Below are 19389 nucleotides of genomic sequence, written 5' to 3'. Positions count from 1 at the left end.
GGAGCAGAGAGCAAACCCCTTTCTCACTCTGCCCAGGTTCTAGGGAGGTGGTGGTCTGTGTTAGCCGGGACAGTGGGCCGAAGCCCTCAGGTGGAATGCAGCAGGGGTGGCTGCCCGTCTGGACACCAGACTTAAAAGCATCAGTTACTCAGACATCAGTTTGAGGAAATGCGTGCAAAGTGGGCAGATGCCTGGGGTTTTGGTTAACCAGATCCTCCTAATTACCCATTGGAATCTGACTATAAAACCTGGTCCCTCAGTCTTACCTGGTGTAGGTGAAGTGTCCACATCTGTTGGTCTATGGCCCACTCGACACTGGCCAGCAAACCCTTGCCAGGCACCTAGTACCAGGTTTTAGCCAGGACCTCGCTGAGCCAGCACGTTGCCCTGAAGTTTGTACTGGGGAGTTACTCTGTGGTTACTATGTTAATTTGATCTTGGACATGAGCTCTCTGTGTAGGCACTGGCCTAAAAATCAGGTAAAGACACCTAGATTAAGACAGTGAAGACAATGTTGGCTTTTTAAAATTTGTGATTAAAAAAGAAACAGTTTAAAGGTTGTCAGAATGTGTAGACACTGTTCTTTCTGAGTTAATGTAAAAGCTGAGTCCAGAGGAAGTATGGGGGGGCAGGGTAAGAGAGCTGTGAGGAGGTGGGCTCAGAAGGTGGGGAGGGTACTGCTGGCCACAGTGACAATAACAGTTTAGAGCTGAGTGGGCCTCTGTCAATCACCTTGTTCATTTTAAAGTCAGGAAAACTGAGACATGGATGGCTTGAGTAACTTGTATTGACTCTGACAGGTGGGGCCAGAGCCTTGCTTCTTAGAGCCAGCCCACCTGCGCCACCCGGAGGATGTATAGAGCAGAGACGCTGTGGCCTAGGGAGACCATCAGGCTATGAGGACGGCCCCATTGGACAGCTGAGGCCTTCTGCCTGTCCTGGGTCGTCTTGGAAGCAGTACCCGTGGTAGACAGGTTTCCAACAGGAGCTTCTGTGATATAGGGCTCCTATTCTGTATGTTACGTAGATAAGAAGGCCTCTGTGTTCATTTTATTTTCTTTTTAAATCTCTTGATTCCTCAAAAATAAGTGGAAGCTGAAGTCAGATCGGGTTTTTTGGTGTAGGGTGCAGGGTTAGAGTTCAGTACAAGAGGGTATTCTGTTTTTTAACATATTTAAACCCTCCCCAACTGTCCTCAGGGATGCTGGGTGAGAGCTAAATTTTGAGAGGAAGAGACAGAACTTGACTATGGCCTCTGACTGTCCTGCAAGGACAATACAGTACCCATAGGCCAGTGGGCCAAGCATTGACTCCAGCATGGTTGTCTTGATACCTTCGATGATCTTTCAGAGGCCTTTCAGTGGATTAAGGAGACCAGAGCACCTCTGCACAGCTTGTTAGGGGACTTGGCAGGAGGCCATCCTGATCTCCAGGTCCTTCTACCCCATCTGCTACTGTCAACCTACAGGAGGGTCCCTGCAGAGGCGGCACCAACCTGGACTTGCTGTTGTTGCCTGTGTGCAGACACAGTACCTGGGTGGCTCAACGTGGTAGCCAGCACAGTGCCGGGCGCCAGGTTGGAGCAGTGCAGTGGGTCTCAGCTCTGGATGCCTGCTGGAATCCCCAGGGAAGCCTTCACAGCCACTGGGACCCAGGCTGTCCCAGGCATCTGATGCACTTGGTTGTGTCGGGCCTGGCTAGGTTTTTTGTTTTGTTTTGTTTGTTTGTTTTGAGAGAGTCAGGAAGGGAGAGAGATGAAAAGCATCAACTCATAGTTACGTAACTTTTAGTTGTTCATTGATTGCTTCTCATAAATGCCTTGACCAGGGGGCTCAAGCTGAGCCCATGACCCCTTGTTCAAGCCAGCAATCTTGGGCTCAAGTCAGCAACCATTAGATCATGTTGATGATCTTGTTCGTGCACAAGCTGGCGAGCCTACACTCAAGTCGGCGACCTTGGGGTTTCGAACCTGGGATCTCAGTGTCCTAGGTCAATGCTCTATCCACTGTGCCACCACTGGTCAGACCTGGCTGTGTTGTTTTTGAAGCTTCCCAGATAATGCTGACTTGTAGCCAGAGTTTAGAACACCTGTTCGACGGTATGTGACCTCCTGGAAGGAAGAGAAGCCGAGAGCTGCAGGGGTGTGGGAGGAAGCTGGGACTTTAGCCATTTATGGGCACCTGAAGCTTAGCAGAGGAGTCGCCTAGCACACCAGCAGCCAGTCTTAGCTTGTGGTGAGCACCAGGTCACTGCAGCCTCAGCTTCCCCCAACTGTGCAAATGGAAAAAGCTGCAAATGGTCCCTCTCTGGGGTTGCCGGGTCAGCTCTAAAGTCTGTGTGCCCTCTGCCCCCTGGCCTTGGCGGTCTGGGAAGCACTAGCATGTGGAGCCTGAGCCCCAGAATAGGTGTGTTTGGTGGCAGAAGTTGTTGTAAACTGGTGGATGAACCCTGCAGGACCACCTCTGGTGGTAAACTTTAGGTGGGGCTACTTGCAGGTGAGTCATGATGAAAGTGATATAATCTGATTGACATTACCCTATCCGTCTGATCTCTTGGAAATCCCATGGGCTGTGACAGTGCCCTTTGGAAGGAATCCAGAAGTGGAATCATATGATTCTTAGAGCAGGCTGGGCCTTGTGGGTTGATGTCTTGGTGAGGAGCCTGAGAACACAGCTACAGAAAGACCAAGAGGTGTGGCTTTATGATTTAGCCTGAGAAGAAGAGGGTTACTGTCTTCAGATGGAAGGGAGGTGTTACTCCCTGTAACTAGACAGTAGTAGGAAGCATGTTGTAGGATAAGCAATTCTGTGTCCTCATAGACACACTCCGATTGGGGTAAAGATGGTCTGGGGTTTTGCCAGACATTTCGGAGGTGGGCTGTGAGTGGGGCACTGCTCAGGTGGCCATGGCTTACACCCAGGTCGCTGTGATGGCCTGTGCTCTGCACTCCATCACATTCCCATGGGCAGGTGTATGAGCACTGTTCCTGACAGCAAGATGCTAGAATTTGAGGCCTACCTTTCTGTAATGACTCAGGCCACCCCTCCTGGGACTAGGACTGATGTGTCCCAGACAGCACTCAAAAGCCCAGTCTCATATTGTATGGGGGCAAGCTGCTTTTTCGTTCCCTCCTTGCTCTGGGGTCTTTGGCCAATCTATTGTAAATATGAGGTCATGGAACCTAAGGTCCCTGTTTGAAGTCTGCAGGTGACAAACATTGTCAGCTGGGTACCTGCTGGGACAAGTGGGGTGTAGACGACCCTTCAACCCCCTTCCTTGTCTCTAACACAGGCTACTTCTCTGCACACACAGATACGTCATTCGGCACGCCGCCTGGATACGGCTGTGCCTCGGACCGGGCCGAGGAGCAGCGCCGGCACCAGGATGGACTGCCCTACATCGATGACTCACCCTCCTCCTCCCCCCACCTCAGCAACAAGGGCAGGGGCAGCCGGGATGCACTGGTCTCAGGAGCCCTGGAGTCCACCAAAGCGGTGAGTCCCTGGGCAGCAGGCCAGATGTGAGACGGGTCTTGAGATCAGCTACAGCCAAGTCATCCTCATCACAAAGGCTCCCTGAAGCATAGCCACTCTGCTCAGGGGCACATAGCAAAAGTGACAGAACAGCCAAAGTTGGATGTCGAGTCACTAAAATTCCTTTCTTATTCCCTCATCTGGAGCACAGGAACCACGTGCTGGGTGCATTGAACAGGGAGAGCATGGAACTCTGTCAGCTGCATGGAGGAGGCAGGCAGCTCAAGCTGAGGACCTGTGGTGCCAAGCAGAGGTGACATCCAGAATCTTGTCCCTGCACTCCACAAAGTGCACTTCCTCCCTTTTACCAAAGGGGGTGGTGATGGTGACCCCATCCATTTGACCACGGCCTTTTCCTGAGATCTCATTGTCATTAACAAACCTGCTGTCACCTCCACTTCACTGGTGTGGCACTGAGGCCTGGGGTCGTGTGGCAAGTACCAAGTGGTGCATTCAGCAGATGCCCTGCTCTGCCCTCGGAGAAGCCCTTAGGCTGGCCCGTCTCTTTTTTTTTTTTTTTTTTTTAATTTTTTTTTAAATTTTTTTAAAAATTTCTCTTTATTCATTTTAGAGAGGAGAGACAGAGTGAGAGAGAGAGAGAGAGAGAGAGAGAGAGAGAGAGAGAAAGAAAGAGGGGAGGAGCAGGAAGCATCGACTCCCATATGTGCCTTGACCAGACAAGTGCAGGGTTTTGAACCGGCGACCTCAGTGTTCCCAGGTCGATGCTTTATCCACTGCACCACCACAGGTCAGGCCTGGCCCGTCTCTTATGGGCACGTGGCCCCAGGTTGTCTCACAGCTGGTGTGCTGGCCCAGCCTGGCAGAGTCCACACCGCTCTCTGCAGTTTTGTGGCTCAGGAGAGCACTTCCTTGGTGCAGCAGGCCCCAGATATGTACCCCTGGATTTTCAGGCAAAGGCACCCCTTTGACCTCTCAGGTGCCTTCCTTCTTGATCGGATCCCTGCCCTGAGGGCAGATTGCACCTCTCTCTTTCTCTCTCTTTCTGGTCCCTTTGTCCCTGGTGACAGATATCTTTCCTCTAATGCTTAGCTTGTTTCTGGGTGATTTCCACCCTAGGTTTAAAAACGAGAGAAATCTGCTTTTCCTGTTGCTGCAAGAAAGAGCTAGAAGCAGCTGCAGTTGCTTCTCTGGGCTGGCGCCTCAGCTGCAAGGCTGCTTTCTACTTAATGCTTTTGTGATTTCTAAGACATCAGTTCTGGATAGGCTTCTCGCTCTGGAACACAAAAATGGGAGGCGAAACCAGTGTGTAACACCTGCCTTGTGCAGCTTCTTATCCAACATCCGGTTTCACCATTTTACAAATTAGAAAACCAAAGTTCAGAGAGGTGAAGCAACTTGCTTGAGGCCACACAGCTATCAGATTTGAAGCCTTCCTGATCCCTTAGTTGATGCTTTACCTCAGCGTCCTTGCCTTTCTTGTTATACTCCCTTTCTTCCTTCTTTGGCAGTGTGGTTTGGTACAGCCAAGGGTCCTTAAGGCCCTGAATAGGGAGGTGGAGTCCTGACCTTCCGCCCATGTGCTCTGGCGCAGCTCTGCAGAATGACCTGTGCCCGTGCGCTGCCTCGGCAGGTGGCTGGCGGGGCCCACAGATGCTTTGGGGTTTTATTGGGGGTTTTTTTCTTTCTTTTTTTAGGAGGAAGCCAAAGTAAATGTATATATTCAGTTAATTATCCCTACCAGAGGTCAGTTTCACATTCTTACAAGGGACCTCAAAGCTGGCTTAAGAGTGTTGGAAGACAAATAGGCCTGCTTTATGATTGCCACTGGCTGTCCCCACACTCAGAGTATCTGATCCACAGTTGTGTCTGTGGAACAGAAGTTGTAACTCTGCCTTGTGCTTTAATCTGGGCAACCACAAGTTTATTTACTTTTATGATTTACTTGTCTTGGATGCTTTGGCTGTTCTGGGGCCCCAGTGAGGCTCTGCACCAGGTGCAGCAGGATAAATGTCACCTGTGTCCCTATGCTCAGCTCAGCCACATTACCCAACTCTGACTTAAGTAGGGATAGTGGTTGCCCTCACCTGTCTTCTCTGCAAACTTGGGGAAACCAGGTGTTTGGTGCCAGCCTGGCCTGTTCTTTTCTCTCCTGAGAGCTCGCTGAGTTAGTTTATTACGGGGTGGGCACAGGAATCCCGCCTCCTGCCCTGCATGCTCTGCCCTCTGCTGGCTGGGCCCCAGGACAGTGCCCCGCCACGTTCCCTGCCCACAGTTTCCTCGGGCAGCTGTGCTGGCTGTGAACTCCCAGCCGGGAACAGCCCACCGCTCACAGTGGGCTTTTGTGCCCTGGTCGTGCCGGCTCCCCCAGGTTGGGGGTGAGGAGTGCTCCTCAAGCTTTCGCTGCTGCTCACATTCCTGCAGCTTCGTCTCAGCTCCCCTGGTGGGCCTGGCGGGTGGCTGGTAGGTAGTAGTTCTGGTCACCAGGGTCTCTTGTTCAGCTTTTCCTGCTGTCACCATACCCAGTTTGTTTTTATCTGCTCTCTCAGCCTTGGGGTTTGGGTTGCGTGCCCCCTCCCTTGCCCCAGCCCCTCACCCCTCCCAGGTAGCCCTCAGAGGTCTTCTTCCAGCTTGCTGCCGTCCTGTCCCAGGTGTCCTTTTCCTCCCACCACAGTGCTCCTGCCGTCGTGGCCCTGACTGAATTCACACGCCCTCTCCAGAACTGGCACGTGTGCAGGGTGGGGTTCCAAGCCACCCTGGTCCTGGCCGTGCTCTCTGTGCTCTGCCCTGCCCTCTCTCATGCGAGAATAAGTTGGCTGCTGTCCCAGCTGTGCCTCTCTGATGCCACCAGCAGTGTTTGGGGCTCCAGGAGAAGATTCTCAGTCTGTTGGTGCCTGTGCCCCGCATCTCCTCCGCAGCCCGGCAGGTCCTCGGGCCACGTGTTCCCTTGAGCTGGCCAGGCCCTCAGAACAGGAGAGCTGGCCGCAGCACCACCCTGCCTGAGCTCTTTTTCCTCTCGGTTTTCCAAATTGCCTGAGTGGGAGCATGGCACAGCGCTGCCACTCACCCACGTGAACACCAGCGTCTTGTGCTGGGTGGGGCCGTCAGCCGTCTCCCGGCCCCGCACTCAGAGTAGCAGATTGTTCCTCAGAACATGAGTCTGCGTGGGCGGCCGCTGCTGCCCTGCACCTTCGCCTCTTCCTTGCTTGGGCGGAGGGCACCAGACATGGTGGGAGACACGTGCAGGGTCAGCTGGGAGCTGTTTCCTCCAAGCACTGCCCCATTCATGGTATCCCCTTGGTGGGCTAAGAGGCAGCATCAGGGTCCCCCACTCTGCCAGTCTGTGCACTATTTGCACTGGACCTTCTGAATTCCAGAAGTACTTCGGGCCCCGGAACAGGCTGCACTGACAGTTGTGGATCCCAGGACCTGCTTGTCTCTCACTGATGAGGGTTCCAGAAGGAACCCTCAGCTTTGTAAGGATGTGGCCCAGACTGGGCCCAGCATGGAGTTCTAGATCCACTCATTGATTTGCTGGCTCGGTGAATCTTCATTGAGTACTTAATGTGTTTTGGACACTGTGCTGGCATAGGGAATTTCAAGATCAGGCACAGTATGTCCCGAAGTCTCCTGCTTAGAGCCACCGCCCAATGTGCTCAGGGAGGTGGCTGTGTGGTATGGGACCTGGGTGTCCTTTTCCCTGGAATGGCTCTCAGCCAACTTAATGGCCTATTCCTAGACAAGTGCATGAGCATGCATATTCATTCATTCACATACGCACACATACACACACACACACACACACACACTCACCTGGTGCATATGCACTTAAAAGATTCCCAAAGCAAAAGCAAACTGGTGGTCCAAGAAGGCTCTTTGGATATTCCCGGGGCCAGTGAGGATGTGGTACAAGCCCCAGGGACACAGAAAGTAGAAGTAGGTGGGACACAGGGACTGGCTTAGAGATGACTGTCTTCTCCCTGTGTTTATCTGCATCTTAATCTCTCTTTTTTTATTGAGATATTGGTATATAACATTACATTAGTTTCCATATATTTGTCCCTTTTTCCTTCCTCCCCCCTCATCCCCCACCCCCTAGTAACCACTTTATTCTCAATCTATGTTCTTGAGTCTCAGTTTTATATTCCACCTATGTGGGATATATATAAAATCTACTCTTAGTCTGACCAGGCAGTTGTGCAGTGGATAGAATGTCGGACTGGGACGCAGAGGACCCAGGTTCAAGACCCCGAGGTCGCCAGCTTGAGCGCGGGCTCATCGGGTTTGAGCAAAAGCTCACCAGCTTGAGCCCAAGGTCGCTGGCTCGAGCAAGGGGTCACTCGGTCTGCTGTAGCCCCCCAGTCAAGGAACATATGAAAAATCAATCAATGAACAACTAAGGAACCGCAACGAAGAATTGATTTTTCTCATCTCTCCCTTCCTGTCTGTCTGTCCCTATCTGTCCCTCTGACTCTGTCTCTGCCACAAAAAAAAAAAAAAAATCTACTCTTAGCAACATTCAAATATACAATACAATATTATTAACTATAGTCACCATGCTATATATGATACCCCCAGAACTTATTAATTTTATAACTGGAAGTTTGTACCTTTTGACCGCCTAATCTCTTCTTATAAGGACGTCAGTCATATTGATTAGGGCCCACCCTAAAGACCTCATTTGAACTTACTTCTTTAAAGACCCTAACTCCAAATGCAGTCATATTCTGAGGTTTGGTGGACATACTGCAGCCCTTAATACTGTCACAGCTGGGATTGGAATGTGGTCTTCCAGCTGTGTGGGCTCTGGCTACTCCCCACATCTCTATCCAGTGACAGGGCAGCCTGTCCTTTGGAGGCAAAGGCAATAGAGCTGTATTGCTGTGGGGGGGAACTTGCCGCAGCCTACCCAGAAGAGGGTCCCTGCCAACAGAATCAGAAGAGCAGGCTCAAGTTTACAGAGGTCCTGAACCCAGGAAATGGGGTTCCCTTTAGGCAGGTGGCAGCTGCCCCCAGCTCCGCCCCTGGGGCCAGGAGGGTGTGTGTGTGAAAGGAAGTGTGCTGCCTGGCCCTTCGGTCCAAGGGTCAGGTGATTAGTGGCAGAGAATCCAGCCAAGGAGTGACAAGCAGCAGGAGTTCGGGTGGCCATATGTTGGGTTCTGGTGCCCCGTCGGCTCAGCCTCTCCTGGGGCCACCACTCCTCGGATGAAGGCAGAAGGTGCAGAGGAAGGCCTTGCCCAACTTTCTCAGCTCCAAACTTCCCAATGTCAAGACCAAGGGTGGCTCTCAGCTTTGATGACCCTCCAGGATTTGCAGTGACCACGAGCGAGTGGCTGACACGGATTTTCATGACCCCCTTTAATTCCACTTGGAGTGTTCACGGAGGCTTGTCCCCAGAGTGACAGGCCGACCTTCCTCTCTGAGATGGGCCACCTCAGGCATCATCTCCCAGATCTAACTTTTATCTGTTTGTCCTACAGAGTGAGCTGGACTTGGAAAAGGGCTTGGAGATGAGAAAATGGGTTCTGTCTGGAATCCTGGCCAGTGAGGAGACTTACTTGAGCCACCTGGAGGCGCTGTTGCTGGTAAGGAGGGCACGGGGCTGCATGGGGTAGTCAGGGGCGCAGGGAGCTCTCCACTCACACAGTCCCGGCTGCAGCTCAGCTGGTGGAGCCTGGGACACCCAGCCTCCGTGAGGAGACACCTGTGGGAGGGCCCCAACACCCCACCTGCAGAGAAGCTGGAGCTCCCCAAGGCAGTGGATAGCAGCCTAAGACAGGTGTCAAACCAAGCTGAATTTAAATTTTTATATTTTTTTATGGAATTTAAAAAGTAAAGCACATATGTCACTTAAGTGATTTTCTGTGGCCATACCATACACCTGATAAGTAGCAAACCCTTTCATCCATGGCACCTCACCTGTCGCCTGTGCGGCCTCACCTGTGCCCTCTTCCAGCCCATGAAGCCTCTGAAGGCCGCTGCCACCACCTCCCAGCCAGTGCTAACGAGCCAGCAGATTGAGACCATCTTCTTCAAAGTGCCCGAGCTCTACGAGATCCACAAGGAGTTCTACGACAGGCTCTTCCCCCGCGTGCAGCAGTGGAGTCACCAGCAGAGAGTGGGCGACCTCTTCCAGAAGCTGGTGAGTGACTCAGAGCAGGTGCACCCCAGCCTCCCGGGAGCTTGGGGCTGTGGAGGTGGCTGGGTGGGGACCGGGCTTCTCCCGAGACCTGCAGGTATATGCTGCTGAGGGCTATTGGGACACCAAGGTGACAGTGTCAAGTAAGAATCTGGGGTGTGTCTCACTACTTCAGATGACAAAGGTCAGGTTGCAAGCAGGGGCTCTGCCACAGCTCTACGCTGGACCCTAGCACCAGACCTGCCCCTAGTCTCATCAGCCTAGGCCCTTCTGGCTCTACTCAGTTGATTCAAGGTTCCTGGTCTCCAGGCTGGTCCAGCTGCCCCCGAGGGGCCCTTTGGGCCAAAAAGCTGCTGCCTGAAGAGCAGGACTCAGGGATATGGCAGGGGCGGGGCAGAGTCTGCAGGGTCCCGCACAGGTGGGAGTGGAGGGAGGGGTTAGTATACTTTATTTCATTTTTGCAGTTATCTGAATTAAAGGCTCTTTTTTTTTTTTTTTTTTTTTTTTTTTACAGAGACAGAGAGAGAGTCAGAGAGAGGGATAGACAGGGACAGACAGACAGGAATGGAGAGATGAAAAGCATCAATCATTAGTTTTTTGTTGTGCATTGCAACACCTTAGTTGTTCATTGATTGCTTTCTCATATGTGCCTTGACTGCGGGCCTTCAGCAGACCTAGTAACCCCTTACTGGAGCCAGTGACCTTGGATCCAAGCTGGTGGGCTTTTGCTCAAACCAGATGAGCCCATGCTCAAGCTGGTGACCCCGGGGTCTCGAACCTGGGTCCTCGGCATCCCAGTCTGATGCTCTATCCACTGCGCCACCGCCTGGTCAGGCTGAATTAAAGGCTCTTGAGTCACTTGCATAAAATTTTTAAGTGCTGTTGGCAAATGAAGGTAGTAGGAAAGGAAAGTGCCCTGGGTCCTGAGAGAGTGCCCTAGGGGAGAAAAAGGGTGAAAAAAGAACATCAGAGTGGCCCTCAGCTCCCACTGAACCTGGGGGCATAGTTAGTGCTGGAGACTTTGGTAGTGACACCCTGTGCCCCACAGGACATGTCCTTGAAGACAGGCTGAGAGAAATGCAAGAGGGAGGTTGGTTTGTAAACTGGGGAGTGGGGACGGGGGATAAACTTACACCATGAAGCATCTGGTTCCAGAGTATTAGGGCTCAGCTCTGATCAGGGGTGGTTGTTGGGGGGCACAGGTGCCCCAACTTCCCCATCTCACCTGAGCTGAGGCAGCCCTATCAGGCAAGTCCCATCTTCACCATTATGCAGATGAGGAGACTGAGGAATGGAAGTTCTCTTGCCTGGACTGTCCCCCTGGTTTGCCTGTCTCTGAGAAAAATGCTTTTCCTCCCGCCTTTCAGGAGCCATTAAACTGAAGGGCAGGTGGTGGTGGGTGACAGCATGACAGGATAAGGGTTTTTGAAAGGCCCAGTGGGCCAGAACTGGCCACAGGTCCGTTCAGCAGAGGTGTCCGTGGTGAGTCACAACATGGGAAAGGCCCACCATGTTGGCAGGTGAAGGGTCTCTCTGGTCTCACTGAGTACAGGCCTGGAGAGGAGCTGAGGATGCGGCTTTTAAAAAGTCAGTGAGTATAATCTGGCAATCAGAGGAACAGCTTGGTAAACCCATAGATGCTGGCCAGGCCACACCCGGACAGGGATTGCGTTCGGGATGCGCACTTAACCAAGGTGTGGATAAAGTGGAACTTGTCCAAAAGGAAGAGGCAGTTAAGGGATAAAGGAGAAAACTCTCAGACAGAAACTGCCAGGTCGATGTTTGTCTTCGTGTGAGGTTCATGTGTGAAAAGGCGTTCCTCTGCCTTTGCAGGTCTGAAGACCGGAGACAGTCAGTCTCTTTAGGTGGAGCCTGTGGGTGGGGGATGGGCTGGATATAAGAGCCTGGAAACTACCTAGCAAAGAGGCCTCTTCCCCGTGCAGGAGCCCCGGTCCTGGGAGAGTCCCTTGAAGGTGCATGCTGGCCAGGCCGTTGTGACAGGGATTCCACCTCTGAGGACCCCTAGTCCTGGTTTCAGGGTTACCTAGGCCTCCTGGACACACACGCTTCCCCTGGAGCATCCTCCCTCCCAAGGGAAGCCAGTCCTCCGGGGGTAGGAGTGGCCCAAGGTCACTGGCCCCCTCTAAGTGCACAGAGCACAGCGGCTGTGGAAAAGCAGGGCGCCAGCCCTCCTGGCCCTCAGGCACACAGCTGGCTGGACCCTGGCCTCACCTTGGCTCTGACTGGGGCTCCAGCATTCCTTTCCAAGGCATGGCTTTCCTGTTGGCAGAACCCTGGTCACTCCTCCGCCCCAGAGCAAAGAGGCAAGGAGCACAGGAAAGGTGATTTTATTGAGATTCTCACCACCTGGAACCCTTTCCCTGTGGCCAGAGAGTGGGAGGCTGTATTTTTATTTAGGCACCCCCTTTTAAAAATTTTTTTACTTATTGATTTTAGCAAGAGAGAAAGAGACAGGAACATCAATCTGTTCCTGATGTGCCCTGACCAAGGATTGAACCTGCAACCTCTGTGCTTTGGGACAATGCTCTGAACAACTGAGCCATCCGGCCTGGGTGTGCTGCCCCCCCCTTTGAAGCACCCCTGTTTCTCTGTCTGTGATGCGTCAGCAGGTTTGAACCCCATGGGTGTGACTCAGCCTGTAGCCTTCCTGAGACACAGAGGATCGTGGTGTTGGGAAGAAACCCACAACCGGCACTGTTCCCCAAATAACATTCCAAAATCACTTGGAAACTTTTTTTTTTTTTATTTTAATAGTCTGATGAGCGCCAGAATTTGGAAAATTTTTCCTGGCCTCCCTGGTGTCCTGGAGCTACCTTTGTGCATCGATGTTGCAGCAGGAAGGCTGGAGAGAGGGGCGGGGCTGCAGGGGAAGTTGTTCCCCAGTAACTGCGTGCTGAGTGCTCACATGTGTGCCGCCCAGGCTAGGACAGACAGACGTGGGCTCTGACCCCGTCCGTTTCAGACCAGTACAGTGGGCTTGGCCCAGCATCTCTGCGGTTCAGCTGGAAGAGTCTGAGGACCAAAAAGGACCAAGCCTTGACTCCCCTTCCTGCGGAAATACGTGGTTAACTGCCACCACCCAGGGTTTTGTTTCAGCTGAAATTTTATCAGCTGGTTTTTGTTTTTCTGTTCCTTTCAAACTTCCAGAAGAGTTGCAGGAGTAGTATAAAGAACTACCGTGTGCCAGATATACCGGTTATAACATTTTGCCCTTTGTCTTTGTCTTTTTCTGTTACGCATGTGCGCACACACTGAATAGTTTGAGAATAAATGGCAGGTATTTGCCCTTTTATCCTTAAATACGTTACTGTGTATTTTGCTAAGAACAAGGACATGCTCTTCCATCACCCACAGTGCCGTCATCAGGAGCAGGAAGTTTCACACTGATGTGATGCTATTATTTAATGTGCAATCCATATGTAAATTTCTCCCAAGGTAGCCATTGTGTTCTATCTGATTCAGGATCCAGTCCAGGGTCACAAAATATGCTTGGTTGTCAGGGCTGCTCCTTAATTTCTTTCTGTCTATCCAGTTCCTTGGCCTTTACTTATCTTTCATGACCATGACATTTATTTTGAAGGGTACAAAGTTAGTTGGGGTCTGATGTTTCCTTAAGAATAGATTCAGCACTGGCCGGTTGGCTCAGTGGTAGAGCATCGGCCCGATGTGTGGATGTCCTGGGTTCGATTTCCAATCAGGGCACACAGGAGTAAGTGATAATCTGCTTCTCCACCCCTCTCCCTCTCGCTTCTCTCTCTCTCCCTCTCTCTCTCTCTCTCTCTCTCTCTCTCTCTTCCCCTCCTGCAGCTAAGGCTCCACTAGAGCAAGTTAGCCTGGGCACAGAGGATGGCACCATGGCCTCGCCTCAGGTGCTAAGATCGCTCCGGTTGCAATGGAGCAACACCCCAGATGGGCAGAACATCAACCCCTAGTGGGCTTGCTGGGTGGATCCCAGCCAGGCACATGTGGGAATCTGTCTCTTTGCCTCCCCATTTCTCACTTAAGAAAAATACAGCCTGACCAGGCAGGGGTGCAGTGGACAGAGCGTCAGATTGGTACACAGAGGACCCAGGTTCAAAACCCCCACAGGTCTCCGGCTTGAGTGCGGGCTCATCCAGCTTGAGCCCAAAGGTTGCTGGCTTGAAGCCCAAGGTCGCTGGCTCAAGCAAAGGGTCACTCGTTCTGCTGCAGCTCCCTGGTCAAGACACGTATGAGAAAGCAATCAATGAACAACTAAGGAGCCGCAACAAAGAATTGATGCTTCTCATCTCTCTCCCTTCCTATCTGTTACTACCTGTCCCTCTCTCTGTCTCTGTCACAAAAAAAGAAAAAGAAAAGAAGGAAAGAAAAATACAAAAAAAAAAAAAAAAAAAAAGAGTATTAGATTCAGGTTCTGCATAAATGGCAAAAAAAAAAAAAAAAAAAGCCCCCAGCAGTGATGCTTTGTCCTTTGCAGTGCCTCCTATCTAGAGGCTCGTGATCTCCATTTGTCCTGTTATTGGTGCAGCTTGGTTTTTGATTAGCTAAAATTGTGCGAATGAGTTGCCTAGAACTTCTCAAAAGCCACGTGGAAGAAGTGCGCTCCTGGGGGGAGGGGTGGGAGAAGTAATGGAAGGGGTTCTCCTCCCAGAGACCCTCTATTAGTTTGCCAGTGCCGCCACAACCGGGGTGGCTCAAACACCCAGAGAAATCTATTTTCTCACAGTTCCAGAGGCTGGAAGTTCAAGTTCAAGGGGTCAGCAGGGCTGGTTTGTCCTGAAGACTCTCCTTGGCTTGTAAATGGCCATGGTCTCTCTGTGTCCTCACATAGTCATCCCTCTGTGCTGGTCTGTGTCCTAATCTGCTAAGGACATCAGTCCTATTGGATTAAGACTCACCCTAACAGCTTCATTTTCACCTCTCACCTCTTTGGGCCCTGTCTCTAAAATCAATCACATTCGGAGGCGCTGGGTATTAGGGTTTCAGCACATGAAATTTTGAGGGGATGAAATTCACTAGTAATGTTTCCTCAGATGCCTCTGGCTGAACTGTCACATTTTCAGGAAGACTGTCCTGACCACACTACCTAAGGAAGCCATGACCCTCAGTCCCTCCTCTACTTTCAGGCATGTGCCATATTACATGTTTGCTCACTTATTTACTATGTCTCCCGCTAGCTGGCAGCGCTGGGTCTGAGTGGTTCGTGGCTGTGGGGGCTGTACCTACAGCAGGGCCTCATTTGGTTGGGAGGTGCTTGGGAACCGTGTGGGAGGGAGAAGGGAGAGAAGGAGGGGCGGGCTCTGGACCTGGCTGTGGTACTGATGATGAAGACCCTGGAGTTCGGGGATGCAGCCACTTGTCCCGGGTGCCAGCATGCTAGAGGCCAGGCAGGGCCTCCTCCAGCTGCCACTTTTTGTTGTGCGCCCCCAGGCCCTTCCTGCAGCCCCCCTGGGAGCGGGGCTGGGAGGCCAGACAGTGCTAAGGGCGCCTGGCTTACCCAGTGTCTGGGATTGTCATCTGAAGAAACATAAAATTCAATATAAATGCAAATGTGTGTGGAAATAAAATTTAGGTTCTAGCAGGACAAACACCAGGATCAGTGAAAGCCTTAGTCTTCCAGTTCCCACTCAGCTGCAGGGCAAGGTCACCGGGGCTCAGAGGTTTCGAAGCAGTGAGGGCTGGTCCCCCTGGCTGCCCTGAAGATGACCTAGCACTCAGAGACAGTGGTGGCTGCACACACGCTCTCCCCCGTGAAGTTGTTGCCCAATGAGTGTCTGAGCAGGAGGCTATATGAAAAGACCCTCTTTAGTGTCTTTGATTTGACAAAGGCCAAACAAAATGCCTGACCTTGCAGCCGGCAGGTCTCCCACCTGCCAGGTGGGCATTGTGACACCTGGGCCCCTTCACAAGGTCTGGGCCAGGCTTGTAACTGAGTGATGGGAGCCCCTCAAAGGTAGCCAAATTGCATGTTCCTCATGTGTGTGAAGGGATCAGATAGGAGTAGAGCACCACACCCACCATACATAGGCTTGGGGGCTGACCACCTTGTCCACTTGGTCTCCTGCAGCTAGCAAGGTGCCACTCTGTCCCACCTGTGTAGAGACCTTTGTCTGCATTCACTGACAACCTTGAACTTAATTGCTGACATTGGCATCATATAAATGAGTTGAGAGGTGGGAGGACTAAGCATCTGTGGAAGGGGAACCGTTACCTGCCGAAGGCCGTGAGTCACTTCGCATTTTGCTGTGGGAGAGGGACACAGGCTCAGTGGGTGGGAGGGGAGGCAGAGGCACAAAGAGCTGAGGAGTTGGCAGCTCTGCACTGTCTGCTGCACCTGGGGTTTCTCCAGAGCTGTGCACAAGAAAGACGGGGAGCAGTGTCTCACACCTGTCCCCCGCTCTCTTCTCTCCTCCCTGCAGGCCAGCCAGCTGGGTGTGTACCGGGCCTTTGTGGACAACTACGGAGTTGCCATGGAAATGGCTGAGAAGTGCTGTCAGGCCAATGCTCAGTTTGCAGAAATCTCTGAGGTATGCATGATGCTGTTCTGACAGGTGCACCTCTGCCTCCTGCAAGTGGGCCATGGACTGGTCATTAGTACCCCATGACCCAGGAGAACAAGGTGCACCAAACCCAGGTTTGGTCCTAAGCCTCAGCCATTTTCAGATGCCTCTGGGTTGGCATCGTCAGTCCTGTGCAGGGACATTGTTGTAAGCAGACAAGGAGCAGCCAAGGCCTGATTCTGGGGCACAGTCAGATGCTCTGTTGCACTGTCTGTGGGCAGTGAGGGGTTGTCCACAGTTCTGCCCTATGAACAAAGGTCTGGACACAAAAGTCCTGAGGCTGACTTTGCACCTTGTCACTGGAGAGCAGGCAGCGAGGCATCATGCTCTGTTCCTCCTCTAACCTGCCAGTGACCTTGGGAACTGAAGAAGCAGTTCTAGCACAGGGGAGTGCTCTGTAGATCCACGTGGGAGGAGGGCTCCGGGCCCCTGGAGTACTGAAACCTCACACCTGAAGTGTTAGCACAGAGGCTTTGAAAGAGCGCTTCAGATACAAAGAGGATGAGCAGGCTGTCGGGTGGGTGGCCACGCCAGGACCAGAACCCACAGCCACTCTCCCCGACCCACCCCATCCTGTTTCTGCCCCCATGGCAATTGGGTGACATTTTCTTCTTTCTGGGCCTATACTCGCCTTTTCTTTTTGATGTCTCCCACTCCTCGGGGCTCTGACTTGCCTTCCCCCGCAAAATAAGGATTCTAGGTGGAAAGATCTTCATAGGAGAAAGGCAGCCTTAAAAAGAGAAATGGAAACTAGAAATAGGGAGTGAGTCAAGGCTCTTGCTGGGAGATAATCACACCTCCAACTATCATACCTGGATTTTTTCCAAGGGCTGTGTGCCATTTTATAATTTATCACGGAAGGTGAAGTATCTTTGGGTCCTGACACTTACCATCTCCTGTGGTGATAACATGTGCCATGTGTTCTTCTAGAGCCTGTGGGGTGCCCCACTCCCCGCCTGGTGCCTCTGGTAACAGGCTACGCACACCTAGGACTCCAGGCTGGCTCCAGACTTCCCTCCCCAGCTGCCCTGGTTTCGCCTGGCACATTCAATCTGTTCCCTCCCTTAGCTCATTCGATTATAAACTCACACCCCTAACAGCTGGAATGTTGGCACAGAATCCCTAGTGGCCTTGACAAATTAGAGACCTAATTCTCTAAGGGCAGGCTGTGGTTAATTGGGACCAAGTTCAAGTCCACCCAGACAGGTTTCTACAGAGGAGAGAGGAAGCAGTGGTGGGACTCCACCCCAGGGTCACGTGGTCTCACTGACCGTGCCATGGTGGGAATCTAACCGAGGCCGGATTGCAGGGAGTATAGGATGGCATCCGGGGGCCGGCCAACAGCCCTCCATAAAGCTTGTACCATTGGGTAACATTCACTTTGGTTCTCCAACCACGTTTCAAAAAAGACCCAAGGAATTGGAGCCACCCAAAGAGCGAACTAGAGCCAAAGGAAATGGAAGCAGTAGGCTGCATACAGGTGTTGGGATGCGTGCAGGGGGGTCAGTGTGGGGAATGGATGATCACCTCCGAGGACAGGGGTGAGTGGAGCAGTGAGTGGTCCTTCATCTTCTCCCAGGACCATTCTTGAGACTTGGGGTGTGTGGCAGCGTCCAGTTAGACCAGTGTTGCCCTAGCTGGGTTGCATGAAACACTAGCTCCCCACACGATAGAAAATAAGAGTGATATGTAAAGGACTTCTGGAATCAAGTCGGTTTGGGAAATGTGAGGTTGAACTGGATTTGTAAGGACTTCTCCGTTCTCACGTGCATTACACTGTCCAGGGCACGTGGCACGTGGGCTGCTTCCCAGGCCCACGTGAGCACAGCACCTGGCTTTTATAGAGTCTCTTTAGTTCTCGCACCCCCTCACACCTTTTAGCAGCTGCTGAGGAAGACGTGTGGAAGAATAATTACTGTGAGCGGTGTTATACTCTCAAGAACAGTACCAAAGTGTGTTGTGAAGTTTGGCCCCAGTGAACTTAAAAGCATTGGTTTTTGTTTGTTTGTTTTTTTAGTTTTGAAACATTTCCGGTCAAGTAGTTTGGGAAACAATCTTGGAGCCTCTGCTTGTCCCTGTGCTGTTTTTTGTTGTTGTTCAGAAGCCTAGAACTGGAATTAACCACAGCTGCTTTCCAGAGACAATTTCAGGCACACAGAGCTCTTTCATCTTCATTTCTCTGGGTTTCTAGGACCAAGTCAGTGATGTCTTCGATGCATTTGTCAAACATGGCTTACTCACTGAAAAGTGCTGCTCTCCTCCCGGGAATCTCAGCACCTCATTTGTTAGCAAGTGCCTTTGCCAAGTCAGGAAAGAGTGAGATGTAGATGGAATGTGAGGTCGGTCTCAGGGGAGCCCCTGCCATCTCCGAAAGTGTGTTCTTCCAACCCACTAGGCCCTGCACGCTGCTAACTGCTCTAGGAAGGCAGTTCCACGCCTTTAGGAAGGGCACTGTAGTTTGCTTTGGTTTGCAGGATTCCCTATGTCAGAGCTTCTCAGTCAGGGGTGATTTTGTCCCCAGAAGACATTTAGCTATGGCTAGGGACATTTTGATTGTCACAACAGGAAGAGGGTAGTGCATAGGTAGGGGCCAGGGATGTTCTTCAACATCCCATGGTGCACAGGGCAGCGTGCCCCCCACCCACAACAAATAGAGAATTTCTGGCCGAAAATTTTATCAGTGGCAGTATTAAGAAACTGTCCCAAGGTCAACTGCAGCATCCAGGACATGTCCAGCATGCCCTGTTTTTTCATACTGTGGCCCAGGACACACCCTTGTGGCTTGCCACATCTAGGGTTCTTCGTGGTGAGAGAAGAGTGAAATTTCTGCTCCAGGTTCCTGACTGTGAGACTTCCTACCACATCAGAACTGCTTGTCCACTGTGAAAATGTGCTTTTTTTTTTTTCATTTCAGAACCTGAGAGCCAGAAGCAACAAAGATGCCAAGGACCAGACCACCAAGAACTCTTTGGAAAGTGAGTATTCCATGAGGAGGCCTCTTTATGCCCCTTGTGGGGGTGGCAGGCAGATGGAGCATTTGCTGGGAGAGCAAACATGGAGCCTCGCCAGGTCACTCTCTGGCCCTTTGCTCTAGACTTCCAATAGTGATGTCGAGGACGAGGAAAGAATGGCTGGGCATGGAGGGTGGGGAAGGACGCTGTCAGGACCGGCTTGCCACCAATAATCACAATTAGGAAAA

General features: G+C 51.9%; 1 protein-coding gene across 6 annotated transcripts in view; it reads left to right on the top strand.

Moving 5' to 3' along the window:
- BCR (BCR activator of RhoGEF and GTPase) overlaps window positions 1-19389 on the top strand; it is a 120949-nt gene that overhangs the window by 63153 nt on the left and 38407 nt on the right. For 2 of the 6 annotated variants that reach the window (XM_066260040.1, XM_066260043.1), the window contains exons 2-6: window positions 3313-3494; window positions 8972-9076; window positions 9448-9633; window positions 16050-16157; window positions 19105-19165. In XM_066260040.1, coding sequence (XP_066116137.1) covers window positions 3313-3494; window positions 8972-9076; window positions 9448-9633; window positions 16050-16157; window positions 19105-19165 — 642 coding nt within the window. Of the gene's footprint in view, window positions 1-3291; window positions 3495-3684; window positions 3787-8586; window positions 8710-8971; window positions 9077-9447; window positions 9634-16049; window positions 16158-19104; window positions 19166-19389 lie in introns of those variants that run through there. The other 4 variants (XM_066260038.1, XM_066260037.1, XM_066260039.1 and 1 more) reach the window with 4 other exon arrangements.

This window comes from Saccopteryx bilineata, chromosome 2, assembly GCF_036850765.1.
Source record: "Saccopteryx bilineata isolate mSacBil1 chromosome 2, mSacBil1_pri_phased_curated, whole genome shotgun sequence".
Lineage (NCBI taxonomy): Eukaryota > Metazoa > Chordata > Mammalia > Chiroptera > Emballonuridae > Saccopteryx > Saccopteryx bilineata.
This window is presented reverse-complemented; position numbering and strand designations above follow the sequence as displayed.